This window comes from Canis aureus, chromosome 38 (genome assembly GCF_053574225.1).
Source record: "Canis aureus isolate CA01 chromosome 38, VMU_Caureus_v.1.0, whole genome shotgun sequence".
NCBI lineage: Eukaryota > Metazoa > Chordata > Mammalia > Carnivora > Canidae > Canis > Canis aureus.
The window spans coordinates 22,896,464-22,915,833 of record NC_135648.1 but is presented as its reverse complement, the minus strand read 5'-3'; the positions used below and the strand labels follow the sequence as shown (position 1 = coordinate 22,915,833).

General features: G+C 37.5%; 1 protein-coding gene across 12 annotated transcripts in view; it reads left to right on the top strand.

Annotated features, from left to right (window-relative positions):
• MDM4 (MDM4 regulator of p53) overlaps positions 1-19,370 on the top strand; it is a 66,323-nt gene that overhangs the window by 4,254 nt on the left and 42,699 nt on the right. For all 12 annotated transcript variants that reach the window (XR_013374092.1, XM_077886692.1, XM_077886694.1 and 9 more), the window contains exons 2-3: positions 13,283-13,395; positions 14,833-14,907. Coding sequence is in view for 11 of the 12 variants with exons in the window: in XM_077886692.1 (XP_077742818.1) it covers positions 13,318-13,395; positions 14,833-14,907 (153 nt within the window). In the remaining variant the exon portion in view is untranslated. The remainder of the gene's footprint in view (positions 1-13,282; positions 13,396-14,832; positions 14,908-19,370) is intronic.

Below are 19,370 nucleotides of genomic sequence, written 5' to 3'. Positions count from 1 at the left end.
AGATAAATGGAATTTTTGTGATTTCTTTCTATTTGGTGTATGCCATTCAATAAAGTAAAGACTATTGTTTTAATTCAGTATTTTTTCTAACTTTTTAATGGAAATATTTTTTTAAAGATTTTGTTTATTCATGAGAGACCCACAGAGAGAACCAGAGACATAGGCAGAGGGAGAAGCAGGCTCTATGCAGGGAGCCCAACGTGGGACTCCATCCCGGGACTCCAGGATCATGCTCTGGGCTGAGGGCAGGGGCTAAACCGCTGAGCCACCCAGCTGTCCCTTAGGTCAGGATTTAAAAAAAAATTACCACCGTGCCTTTTTACTACAATTAACACTTTCTTTATATCTACTATCTAGTATATAATTTAAAATTTTAGGATTGTTTAGAGAAAAATGGAATTTATAGATGGTTTCTTTGAATCAAGACTTGAATGAATAAGGTCCAAATGCTCAATTGTGTTTGTTTTTTAGCCTAAGTACGTCTGCCTACTTAGCCATACCCCTCCCCCCATCTGAAATCCCTATGTTCTGAGATTTCCTACATTCTGGGTTTGGCTAATTGTTTGCTTTTGGTATTATTTATTCCTTTATCCATTTTTCCTACAAACAAGTAGTTAGATGTAGAAGCTTGGTTAGTTGTTTTATTGTCAAGAATACTTCATAGGAGGTTCTGAGTGCTTCCTGTTGGTTCATATCAGGAAGTGCATGATGTGTGAATGACTGTCTCTTTTAGAGAGTTTTGTTAGTGGTCAGGTATACTCAGTCGTCTTTGTGTTTTAAGGTCCCCCCCCCCATCCCCCAGTCTTTTAAAAGGTTTATCATCTATTAATGGTTGTTGAGGTGATATTTAATCTGAGACTAGAAGGTCTCAGATGAGTCAGTCTTGCATGGAATTCACAGTGCTACAAATGAAGGAGCAGTATGTGCAAAAGCCCTGAAACAGGAAGTAAATGCTCTGAGAAACTAAAAGATCAGTTGGTGAGGTGCAGGGAACATGGAGAAGAACATGAGGTACCAGAGGAAAGACTGGCAAGAATAGGGCTAGATTCTGTGTTTATAGCAGTAGCAAGCTTTAGAGCAGGGCCTGGCACTGTAGGATTAGGTGTTTGCCTTTTTTTTTTTTTTAAGATTTTATATATTTATTCATGAAAGAGACACACACACACACACACACACACACAGGCAGAGGCAGAGGGAGAAGCAGGCTCCACGCAGGGAGCTCAACATGGGACTCAATCCTGGGTCTCCAGGATCACGCCCTGGACTGAAGGTGGCGCTAAACCGCTGAGCCACCGGGGCTGCCCATTTGTTTGCTTTTTTATTTTATTTTTTTAATCCTTTTAACTCTAGTGTGGAATTTTGTTTGAAGCAGTTTAGAGAGACCGGTTAAAAGTCTATTTCAGTGATGCGTGCTGGAAGTAACACTTTCTGGTTTGGGGAAATAGTCATGGAAGTGAAAAGTGGTGGTTTTGAAAGATTTAGAAATTAAAATTGATAAGGTTCAATGATGTGATAATGGTAAGAGGGAGAGATAAGACTCAACTTTCTGGATGGATTTATTTATTTATTTATTTATTTATTTATTTATTTAGAGTGCAATGGGGCTGTGGGGGGAGGAGCAGAGAGAGCGAGAGAGAATCCCAATTGAGTGAGAATCCCAATGGAGAAAGAATCCTCGGACTCCCTGCCCAGCAGGGAGCCTGACTTGGGTCTCCATCTTACAACCCTGGGATCATGACTGGAGCTGAAATAAAGAGTCAGTTGCTTAACGGACTGAGCCACACAGGTGCCCCTTAGCTTTCTGGTATGCGTTACCGAATGTGACTGCTCATTGGTAGCATAGAAAGAATAATAAGCTCTAGACTCTGGCAAGTTATTTGACTTCTTTTAGGCTCAGGTTCCTCTTTTAAGGAGCAAGTAACAGGCCTAACCCTGCTGTAATCAAAAGAGACTCCCAAGTGGGAAAGTGACAAGATCTTGCTTTGGATTCAGAGTTTGTCAACTGACCTCATTTCTCATATACGTTCTTGAACAGTGCTTTTGCTCATGTTTTCTCTCCCATTCTTTCTACTCTTCTTTCATTTTAAAATCCTTCCACTCCTGTCTCTATTCCCTCTCATTCCTCCTCTGCTTTGCAATCAAATAATGTGTCCTACTCTTAACTTTCATGGCCCTTAAAGCAGTGTCTTTTTAATGGCACAACACTTTCTACCAGGTGTTAAGGCAAAGTAGGAAAACCTTGTTGATGTTAAATTCTTCAGATCTGCCAAGCAGTCAGTTCCTGTTCCTGGTAAGATGCTGAACTCCTCCCTCTCAAAATCATCCCTGCAAGTTTAATAATAAGAGAATGCTGTGAGAAAGAGATGGGTGACATGGGCTGTTTTGAACTTGTGCATGTATGCATGGGGAGGCAGTGTTTGGTCTGGGACAGGAGTCAGTCAGACATGGCTGTAGGAGACTAAAACCATCAGGGAGGGAACTGTTGGAATACTGGTCTAGTTTCTCCCCTGTCTCATTACCTTAGAATTAACCTTTTTTAATCCTTGTGACCCAGAGTCCTACTCCATCTCTCCTCAAGAGTGAATCATGGCATTACAGAAGTGTATACTTGTGAGAAGCTGACAAAAAAATAGGTGATGACTGACTTTAGTCACTTCTCTCTTACATTCTAAATCCTTAGGTCTCCCTAAATCCTATCATGGTGCTGCTTCTCCTTGGGGAACAAAGGATGAATCTTTGATCTGGGTAATGATTGTGTGGGGTGGAGAGTGATTGTGCTTTTCTGGTGCTTGGGGCTTTCTACTTTTGTACTTGTTCTTTATTTTTTTTTTCCTTTAAGATTTTATTTTTGAGTAATTTCCATACTTACTGTGGGGCTTCAATTTATAATCCTGAGATTAAGAGTCACACACTGTTCTGGCTGAGCCAGCCAGGTGCCCCTAGTACTTATTTTCTACCTTACTCCACCTTACTGTAGTTAATATGGGCTGGAATCTGGTCTTGCCCCATATTGTTTGCCTGTCAGAGTATCTGCTATCCTCTAGGGAAAAATAGCAAAGACAGCTGAAGAACACAGGTATTTTAAGAGAAGAAGAATAATGTGTACATTATTGGAACAAAAATAATAGGACGGATGGATCTAGAGTTTAAAGTTAGACTGATAATTATCGTAAAAGAAACAGAACATCTTAACAACTTGAAATAAGAATAAGCTGTGACTGAGAGAACCGAGCTGAAATCTTAGGGTTGAAAAATGCAATGATTGAAATACAGTATTTCCACTGAGGCCAAGCCTCAGTATGGATACAATTGAAGAATGGATTAGAACTCCAGATTGAGAAAATCTAGAATTAAAAAAAAGAAAAGGATAAAAAAAAAAGGATAAAAAGGAAAAGCTGAAAGGTAAGGAAAATAGATGGGAAGTACTCACATCTAAATAATAGGAATCTTTTTGTTAAATTTCATTTTTTAATTTTTAACTCTATTTTTTAAAGATTTCATTTTTAAGTAATCTCTGCACCCAACATGGGGCTCAGATTTGCAACTCCCAAGATCAGATTGCATGCTCCACTGAGTCAGCCCAGCACCCCTAAATAATAGGAATCTCAAAAATGAAAAAGGAGGGGCACCTGACTGGCTCAGCTGTTGGAGCATGTGACTCTTGATCTCTTGATTATGAGTTCAAGCCCCACATTGGTTGTGGAGCCTAGATTTTAAAAATATTAAAAAATATATATTTAATAAATATTTTATTTAAATAAAGGAGAACATGCTTGAAGAAATAATGTGAAAAACAGTTCTCTTTTAGAGTTAAAAAAAGGGGGGGGGGTGCCTGGGTGGCTGGATTGGTTAAACATCTGAGCCTTGATTTCAGGTTATGATCTCAAGGTTGTAAGATGGAGCCCCTGCTGGACAGGGAGTCTGCTTGAGATTCTCTCTCTCCGTTGGCCCCTCCCCATGTGCTTTTGTGCATTTTCTCTCTAAAATAAATCTTAAAGAAAAAAAGAATAAGAAAAATAAATGTCCTCAGGAAGAAAGTTTCCTTGGAAGACTAAAGATGAGAGATCAGGGAAAATTTGCTTCCAGGAACATTATACTGAAATTTAAGAGTAACAAAGCAAAACAAGCCTCAGAGAGAGAACAGATTACTACAAGGAATAAAAATTGATGCCAGAGTTTTGAACAGCATCATTAAATGCAAGAAAACAAGTGTTTACAGAATTTTGAAGGGAAATTTACAATTTTATACCCAACTGCATTCATTTAAGAAGGACGGGATGATAAAAATATTCTCAGGTGTATGAAGTCTTAGAAGCCCTGCCATACAGAGACCCATATTGAACCCAGTTCTGGATGAAGTACTAAGAGTTTCAAATCTAGAAAATGTTACAAGAGATCTAGGAAGTAAGGGGGATTATAATTCCTTGATATTTATTGTAAAGGCTGAGACAAAAAAAAGAAAAGAAAAATATATCTAAGAATTTAAAGTCCAGATGTCATGCTAAGTTCTTATTAGCAAGGAGATGGAGATAGAATTTTTCAGAAAGGTAGTAACATATTAAGCATAGGAAGAGTAGAACAAACAAGAATGCTAAGTCAAGATGGTAAAAACGATCCATATGTATTAATTAGAGTGAATGGACTAAATTTACTAGTTAAAGGTAAAAACTGACAAATTGGATGAAAAAATCCAAAGTCCAGATACATTTATGTATGTATGTATGTATTTATTCATGAGAGACACACAGAGAGAGGCAGAGACACAGGCAGAGGGAGAAGCAGGCTCCATGCAGGGAGCCTGACGTGGGACTTGATCCTGGGTCTCCAAGATCACACCCTGAGCTGCAGGCGGCGCCAAATCGCTGCGCCACCAGGGCTGCCCCAGATACATGTATTTTACAAGGGACACACCAAAAGTTTAAGGGCATGTAAAAATAGAAAGTAAAAGTTGAGAAAATACATACCTGGATACTAAAAGAAGGCTGGCATGACCTTACTAATATTAGCGAAAATGTGTTTTAGGACTGAACATCTTGGGATGGAAAGAATCACTATATAATGATGGTATAATAATAATAAGATGTCAATTCACCAAGAAGATATAGCAGTCAATTTCAAGCACATATGTCTCTGATGAAAAGTCCTTAAAATAGATGATGCAAAATTGGTAGAGAACTACACTGGGATAAATGGACAAATCCACCATTATAGTGGAAGATTTCATTATATCTCTCTTAATTATTTGTAGGTCACATTAAATTAGTAGATATACAAGATTGTAAAAAGCCAACAGGCTTAACTTAACGAACATAGAGTTTTGCAAGCATACATTATAGGATTGATCACCACTTAGGCCAAGTGAAAGCCTTGAAAATTTCAAAGAACAGGTGTTACAGAGAATGGTATCTCCCCACAGTGCTGTTAAATTAGGAGTTAATCACAAAAACATTTAGAAAATACAGTATGCATACGCACAGCTATCCAGCTCATGGATTTAAAAATATTAAGGAAATTGAAAAATACCTACAGCTGAATAATAAAAGTTTATATAGCAAAACCTGTCGATTGTATTAAAAAATATTGCTGGGATGGAAGGGGGAAGAAATTTATAGAGTTAAATATTTAAATTAGAAAGGGTAAGCTAGATGTCCAACTTAAGAAGTTAGCAAATGATCAACAAAATAACTTTTGTATCATAATAAGATAGGAATGGAAAGGAAGATGCATCTGTACACAGATTAAAAGAATACCATCGACCATATGCCAGTAATTTTGAAAACTTACACAAATGGAAGAAAAAATAAAAACCTCGAATAACCTTAAATTTATTAAATTAAAAATAATTAAAAATCATTCCATGTGACACCTGGGTGGCTCAGTAGGTTAAGTGTCTGCCTTCAGCTCAGGTCATGAGGTCCTGGGATCAAGTTCAGCATTGGTTTCCCTGCTCAGCAGGGAGTCTGCTTCTCCCTCTGTCCCTCCCTGCTGCTTGTGCACTCTCACACTCTCAAAATCTTAAAAAAAGGGATGCCTGGGTGGCTCAGTGGTTGAGCATCTGCCTTTGGCTCAGTGTGTGATCCTGGGATCTGGGGGATCGAGTCCGCATCAGGCTCCCCGAGGAGAGATTCTTCTCCCTCTGCCTATGTTTCTGCTTCTTTCTCTGTGTGTCTCTGATGAATAAATAAATCTTTATGAAAAAAAATATGTTTTTTTAAGGTTTTATTTATTCATGAGAGACAGAGAGAGAGAGAGAGGCAGAGGGAGAAGCAGGCTCCATGCAGGGAGCTTGACATGGGACTCGATCCCCGGACTCCAGGATCACGCCCTACGCTGAAGGCAGGTGCTAAACCACTGAGCCACCCAGACTGCCCTAAAAAAAAGAAATCTTAAGACAAAAATCTTCCCACAAAGAAAACACTGAGTTTTATGTTTCAGAGGTGAAGTCAGTCTACCAATGTAAGGATCAAAACATCTCGGTTTTTTAGAATTTTTTTCCGTGCCAGTAGAAAAAAATAGGGATTATTCAAAAGTTAATTCTATTAGGTTGGCCAGCCCTCATAGTCAAACTAGACAAAAACTTGACCATGGAAAATTGTAGGCCCATTTCACTCTCTAATAGTAGACTTTATAACCTAAAAGTAGCAAGTCAGAACCAGCCGTGTACAAAAAATAATACCCCCAACCAAGTTTGGTTTATCTCAGGTGTATAAGATTTAATATTAGAAAATTCATAAATGAAAATCAAAAGTCGGGATGCCTGGGTAACTCAGTGGTTGAGTGTCTTCCGCTCAGGGCATGATCCCGGAGTGCTGGGATCAAGTCCCATATCGGGCTCTCCGAGGAGCCTGCTTCTCCCTCTGCCTATGTCTCTGCTTCTCTCTCTGTTTCTCTCATGAATAAATAAGTATTATTTATAATAATTTATAAATTTACAAAAAACTTATAAATTTTTAAAAAATTCAAAAGTCACTGTATTAATAGATTAAAAGAAAAAAATCATAATCATTTCAAAACATTCACCGATAAGATAAAAATCAATCATTTCAATAGATTCAGAAAGAATATTTTATAAATTACTTATTCATGGTATGTTTTTAGTTAATGAGGATGAAAAGAAACCCTTCTAAACAGGTAAAGAGTAACTGTTAAAGAACAATAAACATTAAAAAAAAAACAGTAAACATAAGGAAACATTAGAATCATTTCCTTTAAAATTAGAGACAAAGATACCCACTAATACTGTGTGTGTTTGACATTGTGTTAACAGTCCTAAGCAGTAAAAAAGACATTAGAGGAGGGCAAGGATTGGAAAGGAAGGAATAAGATTTTATCTGCATATGATATAATCCTTTACATAGAAAACTGAAGCATCTACAAATTATTAGAAATAATTATGTAAATTTAGGTGACTGGATAGACCATTAAGGAGTCATCTGTATTTCTGTATATATGCAAAAACTACTAAAATCATAATGAAAAGAGAAGGTATCACAGTAGTAGCAGAATATCAACTTTAGAAAATTTTATTTATTTGAGAGAGAGAGAGCACAAGGGGGGGGGGGAGTGGCAGAGGGAGAGGGAGAAGCAGGCTTACGGCTGAGCAGGGAGGCCAGCTTGGGGCTCCATCCCAGGACCCTGGGATCACGATCTGAACTGAAGGCAGATGCTTAATTGACTGAGCTACCCAGGCGCCCCTCAACTTTAGAAATTATTCTGACACAAGTGTGTTAGCTTTCTAAAGGGAAAATTGTAAAATTTTACTAAAAGAAATTAAATAAGTCTTTAATAAGTAGAGAAATATATGTTGTTAGTGATTAGAAAACCATTTGATCTGTATATAAAGGTAATTTCATCTAAAATCCCAACAGGGATTTTTATGGAACTTGATAAAGATGATACTAACATTTATATGGAAGAGATAGAGGACCAGGAATGTAACTGGTGCAGCCATTTGGCAAACGGTGTGGAGGGTCCTCAAAATGTTGTAAATAGGATTACCCTATGATCCAGTAATTGCACTACAGGGTATTTACCCCCAAAATACAAAACACTAATTCAAAGGGCTACATACCCCCTGTTCATTGCAGCATTATTTACAATAGCCAAATTATGGAAGCAGCCCAAGTGTCTATTGATAGATAAATGGATAAAAAAGATTGGCATATAAGCACAGTATGTTGGAATGTTATTCAGTTATAAAAGAGAAGGGAAATCTTGCCATTTGCAACAGCGTGGATGGATCCAGAGCTTAATGGTAAGCAAAATAAGAGGAAAGACAAATGCCATATGATTTCACTCATGTGGTATTAAAGAAACAATATAAAGAGCAAAGGATAAAAAGACAAACTAAGAAAACAGACCGTTAAAGAGAACAAATTGATGGTTACCAGAGGAAAAGTGGGTGGGGGATGGGTGAAATATGTGATCGGCATTAAAAAGTACACTTACATGATGAGCATTAATGTAATTTACATTACTGATTAATGTAAAGAATTGTTGAATCATTATATTGTATACCTGAAACTAAAAGAACACTGTGTTAACTATATTGGAATTAAAATTGAAACTTAAAGTTAGGGGGCCAAGAATAGCTGGTCACTTCTTAAAAAGAATAGGGAAGAGAAAACTTGCTTTGCTGGTTAGTAAGACTCATAAGATAGGAATGAAGACTTTTAAATTGAATAAACATAGATCAATGGGAATGTGAAGGGGGCGAGATCAGTGGAATAGAACAGGGAACTCATAAACACTCATGTATTTAAGGAAAATTTGATATACAGCAGAGATGGCTGGCAATCAGGAAAGAGGCATGTTCAATAAATTGAGCTGGAAAAAAATGGCTCCCTATAGGGAAGAAGAGTAAAATAGATTTCTAAAAAAAAAGTCCACTACAGATGGATTAAGAATTTAAATGTCGGGCAGCCCCGGTTGCGCAGCGGTTTAGCGCCGCCTGCAGCCCAGGGTGTGATCCTGGAGTCCCGTGATCAAGTCCCATGTCGGGCTCCCTGCATGGAGCCTGCTTCTCCCTCTGCCTGTTTCTTTTTTTTTTTTTTTTTTTTTTTCTGCCTGTGTTTCTGCCTCTCTCTCTGTGTCTATCATGAATAAATAAATAAAATCTTTTTTTTTTAAAGCAGCTCAGTTTTTATTTTATTTATTTATTTATGATAGAGAGAGAGAGAGAGAGAGGCAGAGACATAGGCAGAGGGAGAAGCAGGCTCCATACACCAGGAGCCCGATGTGGGATTCGATCCCGGGTCTCCAGGATCGCGCCCCGGGCCAAAGGCAGGCGCTAAACCGCTGTGCCACCCAGGGATCCCAAATAAATAAAATCTTAAAAAAAAAAAAAAAAGAATTTAAATGTCATTTTAAAAATGTTATCCTTTTACCATACACACAAATTTTAGTATGTGAGGTGAATATGAGACCTTGAGGAATGAAAGATTGCTTAAATCAGGTCATTGGCTGAAAAAGAGATGATAAATATAAATTTGATTTTATTAAAATTAAGTTTTCATAAAAGTATCTTCTAGGAAATGGAAAAAATGTTACAAGTTAGAAGACAATATTTGCAGGACACCCAATTTACATAGAGGTAATATTAAAAAAATATAAAGAACTATTATGAATTAATGAATATAACAAAATCCATTAGAAAAATGTCCAGAAGACATGAGCTGGTATTTCATAGAAGAGGAAACACAAGGCTGATAAGCATATGAAGAGATTTAGCATCATTGTCATTAGTGAACAGAGAAAAAGTCAATTCCTATTTGGCAAAAATTAAAAAGTATTAGAGGAAATAGATTCATAGAATATTTTATACATTCCTGATGGGACTGTGGATTGGTACAAACACTTTGAAAATAGTTTGGTGTCAGTTCCTAAAGTTGAGTATTCATACATGCTATGATCTAGCAATTTCTCTTGTAGATATACTCGAGACACTTTTTTTGCACATGTACAAGAATATTATTAGTAGCATTGTTCATAATAGTGAAAACCTAGAAACAACCCAAATGTTCATCACAGTGGAATATTATATAGCAGTCAAAATAAATGAAAAATAAAGTATGAATCTTAAAAACATGCTAAGTGAAATAAGCCAGACACAAAAGGACAAATACTGTGGTTTCACTTAGATGAGGTATCTAGAATTGGCATATTCTTAAAGATAGAAAGGATTGTGGTTATCACGGCCTGGGGAGAGGAGGTCATCATGAGAGTTCGCTGTTTAATGGGTGCAGAATTTCAATTTAGTTGATTAAAAAGTTCTGGAGATGGATAGTGTTGATGGTGTACAGTACTGTGAATGTACTTAATGTCACTGAATTGTACATTTAGAAATGGTAGATTTTACATTATATTTAGTTTACAATAAATTTTAACTAACGTGACACAAGTAGGAATTTTAGTGAAATAAAAATCTAAGATTACCTGCTTTTTTTTTTTTTCCTTAAGTTAAAAGCGACTGAACTAAAAATATTTACTCCTTAGCATTCCATTTTGATGCAGTAAAATGCATAAAGAAGAAGGGAAGAAAATCAAAACAGGATTCAGGATGATTGTTGGGGAGAGATAGGGGTATTACAGTTAAATATAGGTTATTGTCAAGCATACTGCTTTGTGGATACTTACTGCATTAGGAAGAATCAAGGAAAAATGGGCCATGTGTGGGTAAACAAAGTATGTTGAAGGAAAGGATTATGATTAATTCTGTACATTGAGGTCTAATGGGCAAAAAATATTACTCAGCGGAGATTTCAGAACTCTTGAGTTTGAAATCTTGACTCTAGCAGTTCATAGAATTCTATTATCTTGGGCAGATAACATCTCTGCTTCTCTTGTGTTAGATGTAAAAAAAGCTGATAACATTACCAATGTCATAGGTTTATTTAAGTGTTAAATGGGTTAATCTGTGTGCCTGTACAGAGTAAGCTCTATGAAAGTCTGTGCCATTTGTTTTGATTATCTAATGCTATGTAATAAACCACCTCAACAACTTAGTGAGTTAAAACAGTGGCCATTTTATTTATTATGATTCTGTGGGCTGAGTTGGATGGTTCTTGTCTGGCATGCAGCTGTAGTCAGGTGTCAGCTGCTTTTGGAATGTCCTGTAATATGTGGTGCTTTGGAGGGAATGGCTGGAAGAAGACTGGGCTCAACTGAACCTTTTCTCCACATGGCCCTTTTATGTGATCTCCAGTAGAGTAGTCAGATTTTAGGGGCCTCAAAAAGCACAAAAAATGAAACTGCCAGGCTTGGAATTGGCACATTATCACTTCCACTGTATTCTGCTAATGAATGTTGCAGAGCCACTTGGAAGATGTGGTTCAGTGGGGACCATTTTTGGAAACCATCCACACTGCTTATTTTTATTTTTAAGATTTTATTTTTAAGTAAGTGTAGATCTAATGTGGGGCTTGAACTTACAACCCTGCTCCACAGACTGAGCCAGCCAGGTACCCCTCCCCCCGAAATCCACACTGTTAGTGATATTTATATCTATCGTGTTTCTCTACAGTGTGTAATAATTGTCAATTTAGGCAGCAGGTATTTATTAACAAATAAATACAAATCCCTGCTACTTGCTGCTTATGTTTTACATGATAAATAAAATGTATAGTGTGTTGGTTGGTAACAAGGATAGTAAAGAAAACTAAGGCAGAGAAGGAGATAGGGAATACTGGGGGTTGGGAGTTGCAGTTTTAAAAATGGATGGCCCCCTTGGTAAACTTGACATTTGAACAGACAAAAGGGGGAGGTTAGGAGCTAGAGAGGCAAGGGTGGGAGCAAGAAGACCTTAAAAGGGTAGTGCAGTTGGGAGGTAGGTGGTTTGGATTCATGCAGTAATAATGGAAGTGGTGAGAAATGGTTAGAGTTTGGATATATTTCAAGATACAGCTTTAGAATTTATTAACTGGATGTGGAGTGTGAAAGAAAAAGAAATCAAGGATGGCTTCAAGGTCATTGACCTGACCTACTGGAAGGATGGAGTTGTCATTTGCTGAGATGGGGAAGACTGCAGGACTGGCAGGTTTGGGGAGATCAGGATTGGTGTTTTATGTATAAGGTTTGAAATGCTAATTAAAAGCTAGCTGCTTTAAAATTGTAAATTATGCTTATATCCTATTTGACTTCCCATTTTGTAGCAAGGGAAGCAGTTGGGGGGGAGAGGAATTTCTATTTTGTTAGAGTTAGTAAGTACTCTCAGAAGATTGAGGAATTTTTTTAGTTTTAGCCAGAATATTTGTCAGTTTTTCCAGGCCCCTTTCACCGTTTCCCCGATGTGTTTATTTCATAAATCTCACTGATCATTTATTACCTTTTTTGTTAGAAAAAGGCCTGAAGGTAAACTTAAGCTTATTTTAAAATTTGTTTTTCCTCTTACACCTTTTTTTTTTTTAAGGAGAGATGGTAGAATGTGATTCAATTCATGCTACATCTTTCCTTGATGCTATATGTCCACTTTGTTTTATTTATTTTTTATTTTTTAAAGATTTTATTTATTCATGATAGACAGAGAGAGAGAGAGAGAGGGGCAGAGACACACACAGGCAGAGGAAGAAGCAGGCTTCATGCAAGGAGCCCGATGCAGGACTTCATCTTGTGACCCTGGTATCACGACCTGAACTGAAGGCAGATGCTCAACCTCTGAGCCATCCAGGCATCCCTCCACTTTGTTTTAACCCATTTTGTAAATATTTAGTTGTACTCTTTGGGGTGGGCAGGTATTAAAAGTTGCTTTAGTTGATACTGAGCATTTTGACTATCATTTTCTTGTGGTTCCTTGCCAAGACATGTTTCAACATGTTGCAACGGTTTTTCTTGATGTGCTCACAGAATCTTAACTTTATTACTTGGTAATTCCCCCAGCTCTTACATCTGTTGTCTTCCAGGGGGTGCTCTTGAGCACTACCCAAGAGAGGAGGAGTTCCTGAAACTCCGATATTCATTGGGTAGATAATGGTTGTAAATTTGACTTCCCCCTAAAACAGTTTACTCATTATCATCACTGTGGAGGTTGGAGCATGCCTGAACCTGTTTCTGTTTCAGGCTTCACCTGAGGGAAGCATGGATGGTTCTTAACCTTAATTAAGCCTTTGAGTTTTTTGTAGGATCTGAACTTAGAAAGGGATCAGAAGAGTATCAAGAACTTCATATGAATATATTGCATTTGTGTAGGGCGCTCTGATACGTGTCATTTTTTTTCTTCTGCTATTTTGTACATCTTGAGAGAATTTTCTGCTTTAGAAGAGATTTCATAATGCTTTTTTCCTTTCAGATTTATCAACAGACTGCGATTTCTTCACTGCCAAAATGACATCATTTGCCACCTCTGCCCAGTGTTCAACTTCTGACAGTGCTTGCAGGATCTCCCCAGAACAAACCAATCAGGTAAATCATTTTTAGGCATTCCTAGTATTCTGTATTCTGACTGTAGGATTTATGTAGAGCAAAAAGGATTATTTTTTAAAATGGCTTATTAGGGAAACCAGGAAAAGGTGTCAGTGCTCAAAATTTGAATTGATTATTGATTAAAGATGTAGAGTTTACAGATTGCTCAAAATATTGGGACATTTTGAAAACTATTGCATTTTAGGGTATAAGTGGCTTGTGGAGAATTTGGGGCCAAATTATATGTTTGTTTTTTCTCTCATTTCATTTTAACAAGCATGTTTTCTTTAAAAATTAATTTTGAATATAGCAAATGTATTCTTATTAAAAATTCAATTTTATAATGTGTTTATAATGTATTTATCATAGAGACTCCTTGACCATCTATCTCTTCCCTTCTTCCCCTAAAGTCCCTTCCTCCTAAGACAACACTGTGTCTTATTCCAGATCTTTTCCTCTAACATATAGAAATACATAATTTTGTTTTGTGTTTTCATAAACATTGCACAATATTTAATATATACCTTAGTATATGATGAAGTGGAATTTAGATTTGTTGGGGGGAAATGTGGCTTATATAATAGATAGTTTTGATGTAATTGTCCATCTCTGGAAGGAAACAAATGAAGTCCTCAAGCTTTGTATAAAAACAAATTCCAGATAGGTGAAAATTTAAATGTAAAAAGCGAAATAATATTAGAAGAAAACTTAGGGGATGCTTATGAAAAGAGGGGCCTTAAATAAGACAAAACCAAAGAGGCTGTAAGAGGAAGAGAGACAAGTTTGACCATAAAAATTTTAAAGATTGTGTGGCTAACGACAGATTCCACAGTAAGAGTCAAGATAACGTCAAAAGTTACTATCTCTGGTGTGTTTATGCCACATTTGGCTTATCTGCTCATCTGTCGGTGCTATTTGGGTTGTTTCCATTGTTTGGCTAGTGTGAATAATGCTTCTGTGAACACTGGTGTACAAATACTTATTTGAATCCTGCTTTCAGTTCTTTCGAGTATATAGCAAGGAGTCGAACTGCTGGGTCATTTGGTAATTCTGTCTTTAACATTTTGGGGAACTGCCAAACTATTTTCCATAGCAGCTGAACCATTTTATCTTCCCACCAGCAGTGCACAAGGGTTCCAGTTTCTCCATATCCTTGCCAATACTTATTTTTTCCCCTTTTTTTCTTTTTGTTATGGCCATCCTAGTAGGTGTGAATGTGCTGTCTTTTGGAAATGTGATTTTTCAGGAAGGTAACAAATAGTAGTCTGATTATCTGCCAGTATATTGTGTATTGGAAGATTGTATGTTATTAGATCATAAGTATCCAACAGGGTTTGTTAAAAAAAAAAAAAAATTTAAGGTTTTCTTGTTCCTTAGGGTTTCAGAAACCAATTTAGTTGAAATGTAAATAATGGGTTTATTTTATGTTTATATCAGGTACGACCAAAACTTCCACTTTTGAAGATTTTGCAGGCAGCAGGTGCACAAGGTGAAATGTTCACTGTTAAAGAGGTAAGCCATTAAAGAGAATTCTCCATTTTAAGAACAGCTGAGAAATAGAAGCTGATGAGAGAAAAAAAAAAAAAAAAAGTAGAAGCTAATGAATGTATGGTTCTGAAATCAGGCCTAAGAAAGAAAATTCTACTCCTGAGGTACTAGAGAGGCAACTTTTGCTTTATTTTAAAGACCATTGAGGGCAGCCAGGGTGGCTCAGCAGTTTAGCGCCCGCCTTCAGCCCAGGGTGTGATCCTGGAGACCCGGGATCGAGTCCTGCATCAGGCTCCCTGCATGGAGCCTGCTTCTCCCTCTGCCTGCTTCTCCTTCTGCCTGTGTCTCTGCCTCTTTCTCTCTCATGAATGAATAAATAAAATCTTAAAAAAAAAAAAATAAAGACCATTGAGCTAAGTTGAACTCCATATTTCCTTTAAATTTCTTTTTGAAGTATTTGTCAGCCAAACAGAAGACTAACCATGAAATCATTGATCTCACAGTTAAAATGCAAAGCCTGTACAAGATTTAAAAAATGACACCGTCTATGATTTATAGGATGTACTGCCAGGCAGGAATTAAATGCAGTAGTTTTTCAGTATAAATATGTCAGATACTTTTCTGAGCACTGTGAGTTATTTTAAACACACCTTTAACTTATTTAGACCTGAAGGTTTGTTTGTTATTATTTATTTATTTATTTATTTATTTATTTTTAAAAGATTTTATTTATTCATTAGAGACACACACAGAGAGAGAGGCAGAGACACAGGCAGAGGGAGAAGGAGGCTCCATGCTAGGAACTCGATTTGGGACTCATCCCATCCCCAGGATTATGCCCTGGGCCGAAGGCGGCGCTAAACCTCTGAGCCGCCCAGGCTGCCCTGTTTTGTTTTTTAATAAAAACAAATTGAATTCCTTTAAGTAGAGAAGACTCAATATTAAAATGTTAATCTCTTTGAATTGCTTACATTTATTTGGATAAAAATCTAACCTTTCCTAATTGAAAGAAACAAAATTATCACGCTTTTAAAAAACTTTTCTGAAAACCATAAGCAACACTGTATTCCCGAGCCATTGTATCTCTCAAGGAAACAAATTGGAAGCATTTTAGATTTTTTAGAATAGTCATAATTTCCTTTATAGTTTTATATTAAGCACATCATTTTGAACTATATCTCTAGAATTCTTTTTTTTTAGTATAATCCTCATATGGCTTTTATTTTATTTTTTAAGATTTTTTTTTTATTGGTGTTCAATTTACCAACATACAGAATAACCCCCAGTGCCCGTCACCCAGTCACTCCCACTCCCCGCCCTCCTCCCCTTCTACCACCCCCAGTTCGTTTCCCAGAGTTAGCAGTCTTTACGTTCTGTCTCCCTTTCTGATATTTCCCACACATTTCTTCTCCCTTCCCTTATATTCCCTTTCACTATTATTTATATTCCCCACATGAATGAGAACATACAATGTTTGTCCTTCTCCGACTGACTTCTCTCAGCATAATACCCTCCAGTTCCATCCACGTTGAAGCAAATGGTGGGTATTTGTCATTTCTAATGGCTGAGGAATATTCCATTGTATACATAGACCACATCTTCTTTATCCATCATCTTTCGGTGGACACCGAGGCTCCTTCCACAGTTTGGCTATTGTGGACATTGCTGCTGTGAACATCGGGGTGCAGGTGTCCCGGCGTTTCATTGCATCTGAATCTTTGGGGTAAATCCCCAGCAGTGCAATTGCTGGGTCGTAGGGCAGGTCTATTTTTAACTCTTTGAGGAACCTCCACACAGTTTTCCAGAGTGGCTGCACCAGTTCACATTCCCACCAACAGTGTAAGAGGGTTCCCTTTTCTCCACATCCTCTCCAACATTTGTTGTTTCCTGCCTTGTTAATTTGCCCCATTCTCACTGGTGTGAGGTGGTATCTCATTGTGGTTTTGATTTGTATTTCCCTGATGGCAAGTGATGCAGAGCATTTCCTCATGTGCGTGTTGGCCATGTCTAGGTCTTCCTCTGTGAGATTTCTGTTCATGTCTTTTGCCCATTTCATGATTGGATTGTTTGTTTCTTTGCTGTTGAGTTTAATAAGTTCTTTATAGATCTTGGAAACTAGCCCTTTATCTGATATGTCATTTGCAAATATCTTCTCCCATTCTGTAGGTTGTCTTTGAGTTTTGTTGACTGTATCCTTTGCTGTGCAAAAGCTTCTTATCTTGATGAAGTCCCAATAGTTCATTTTTGCTTTTGTTTCTTTTGCCTTCGTGGATGTATCTTGCAAGAAGTTACTGTGGCCGAGTTCAAAAAGGGTGTTGCCTGTGTTCTTCTCTAGGATTTTGATGGAATCTTGTCTCACATTTAGATCTTTCATCCATTTTGAGTTTATCTTTGTGTCTGGTGCAAGAGAGTGGTCTAGTTTCATTCTTCTGCATGTGGATGTCCAATTTTCCCAGCACCATTTATTGAAGAGACTGTCTTTCTTCCAATGGATAGTCTTTCCTCCTTTATCGAATATTAGTTGACCATAAAGTTCAGGGTCCACTTCTGGGTTCTCTATTCTGTTCCATTGATCTGTGTGTCTGTTTTTATGCCAGTACCACACTGTCTTGATGACCACAGCTTTGTAGTACAACCTGAAATCTGGCATTGTGATGCCCCCAGCTATGGTTTTCTTTTTTAAAATTCCCCTGGCTATTCGGGGTCTTTTCTGATTCCACACAAATCTTAAAATAACTTGTTCTAACTCTCTGAAGAAAGTCCATGGTATTTTGATAGGGATTGCATTAAATGTGTATATTGCCCTGGGTAACATTGACATTTTCACAATATTAATTCTGCCAATCCATGAGCATGGAATATTTTTCCATCTCTTTGTGTCTTCCTCAATTGCTTTCAGAAGTGTTCTATAGTTTTTAGGGTACATAGATCCTTTCCCTCTTTGGTTAGGTTTATTCCTAGGTATCTTATGCTTTTGGGTGCAATTGTAAATGGGATTGACTCCTTAATTTCTCTTTCTTCAGTCTCATTGTTAGTGTATAGAAATGCCACTGATTTCTGGGCATTGATTTTGTATCCTGCCACGCTACCAAATTGCTGTATGAGTTCTAGCAATCTTGGGGTGGAGACTTTTGGGTTTTCTACGTAGAGTATCATGTCATCGGCGAAGAGGGAGAGTTTGACTTCTTCTTTGCCAATTTGAATGCCTTTAATGTCTTTTTGTTGTCTGATTGCTGAGGCTAGGACTTCCAGTACTATGTTGAATAGCAGTGGTGAGAGTGGACATCCCTGTCTTGTTCCTGATCTTAGGGGAAAGGCTCCCAGTGCTTCCCCATTGAGAATGATATTTGCTGTGGGCTTTTCGTAGATGGCTTTTAAGATGTTGAGGAAAGTTCCCTCTATCCCTACACTCTGAAGAGGTTTGATCAGGAATGGATGCTGTATTTTGTCAAATGCTTTCTCTGCATCTAATGAGAGGATCATATGGTTCTTGGTTTTTCTCTTGCTGATATGATGAATCACATTGATTGTTTTACGGGTGTTGAACCAGCCTTGTGTCCCGGGGATAAATCCTACTGGGTCATGGTGAATAATTTTCTTAATGTATTGTTGGATCCTACTGGCTAGTATCTTGCTGAGAATTTTTGCATCCATGTTCATCAGGGATATTGGTCTGTAATTCTCCTTTTTGGTGGGGTCTTTGTCTGGTTTTGGAATTAAGGTGATGCTGGCCTCATAGAACGAATTTGGAAGTACTCCATCTCTTTCTATCTTTCCAAACAGCTTTAGGAGAATAGGTATGGTTTCTTCTTTAAATGTTTGATAGAATTCCCCTGGGAAGCCATCTGGCCCTGGACTCTTGTGTCTTGGGAGGTTTTTGATGACGGCTTCAATTTCCTCCCTGGTTATTGGCCTGTTCAGGTTTTCTATTTCTTCCTGTTCCAGTTTTGGTAGTTTGTGGCTTTCCAGGAATGCGTCCATTTCTTCTAGATTGCCTGATTTATTGGCGTATAGCTGTTCATAATACGTTTTTAAAATCGTTTGTATTTCCTTGGTGTTGGTAGTGATCTCTCCTTTCTCATTCATGATTTTATTAATTTGAGTCTTCTTTCTCTTCTTTTTAATAAGGCTGTCTAATGGTTTATATCTTATTAATTCTTTCAAAGAACCAACTCCTGGTTCTGTTGATCTGTTCCACAGTTCTTCTGGTCTCGATTTCTTTGAGTTCTGCTCGAATCTTTATTAACTCTCTTCTTCTGCTGGGTGTAGGATCTATTTGCTGTTTTTTCTCTAGCTCCTTTATGTGTAAGGTTAGCTTTTGTATTTGAGTTCTTTCCAGTTTTTGAATGGATGCTTGTATTGCGATGTATTTCCCCCTCAGGACTGCTTTTGCTGCATCCCAAAGATTTTGAACGGTTGTATCTTCATTCTCATTGGTTTCGATGAATCTTTTTAATTCTTCCTTAATTTCCTGGTTGACCCTTTCA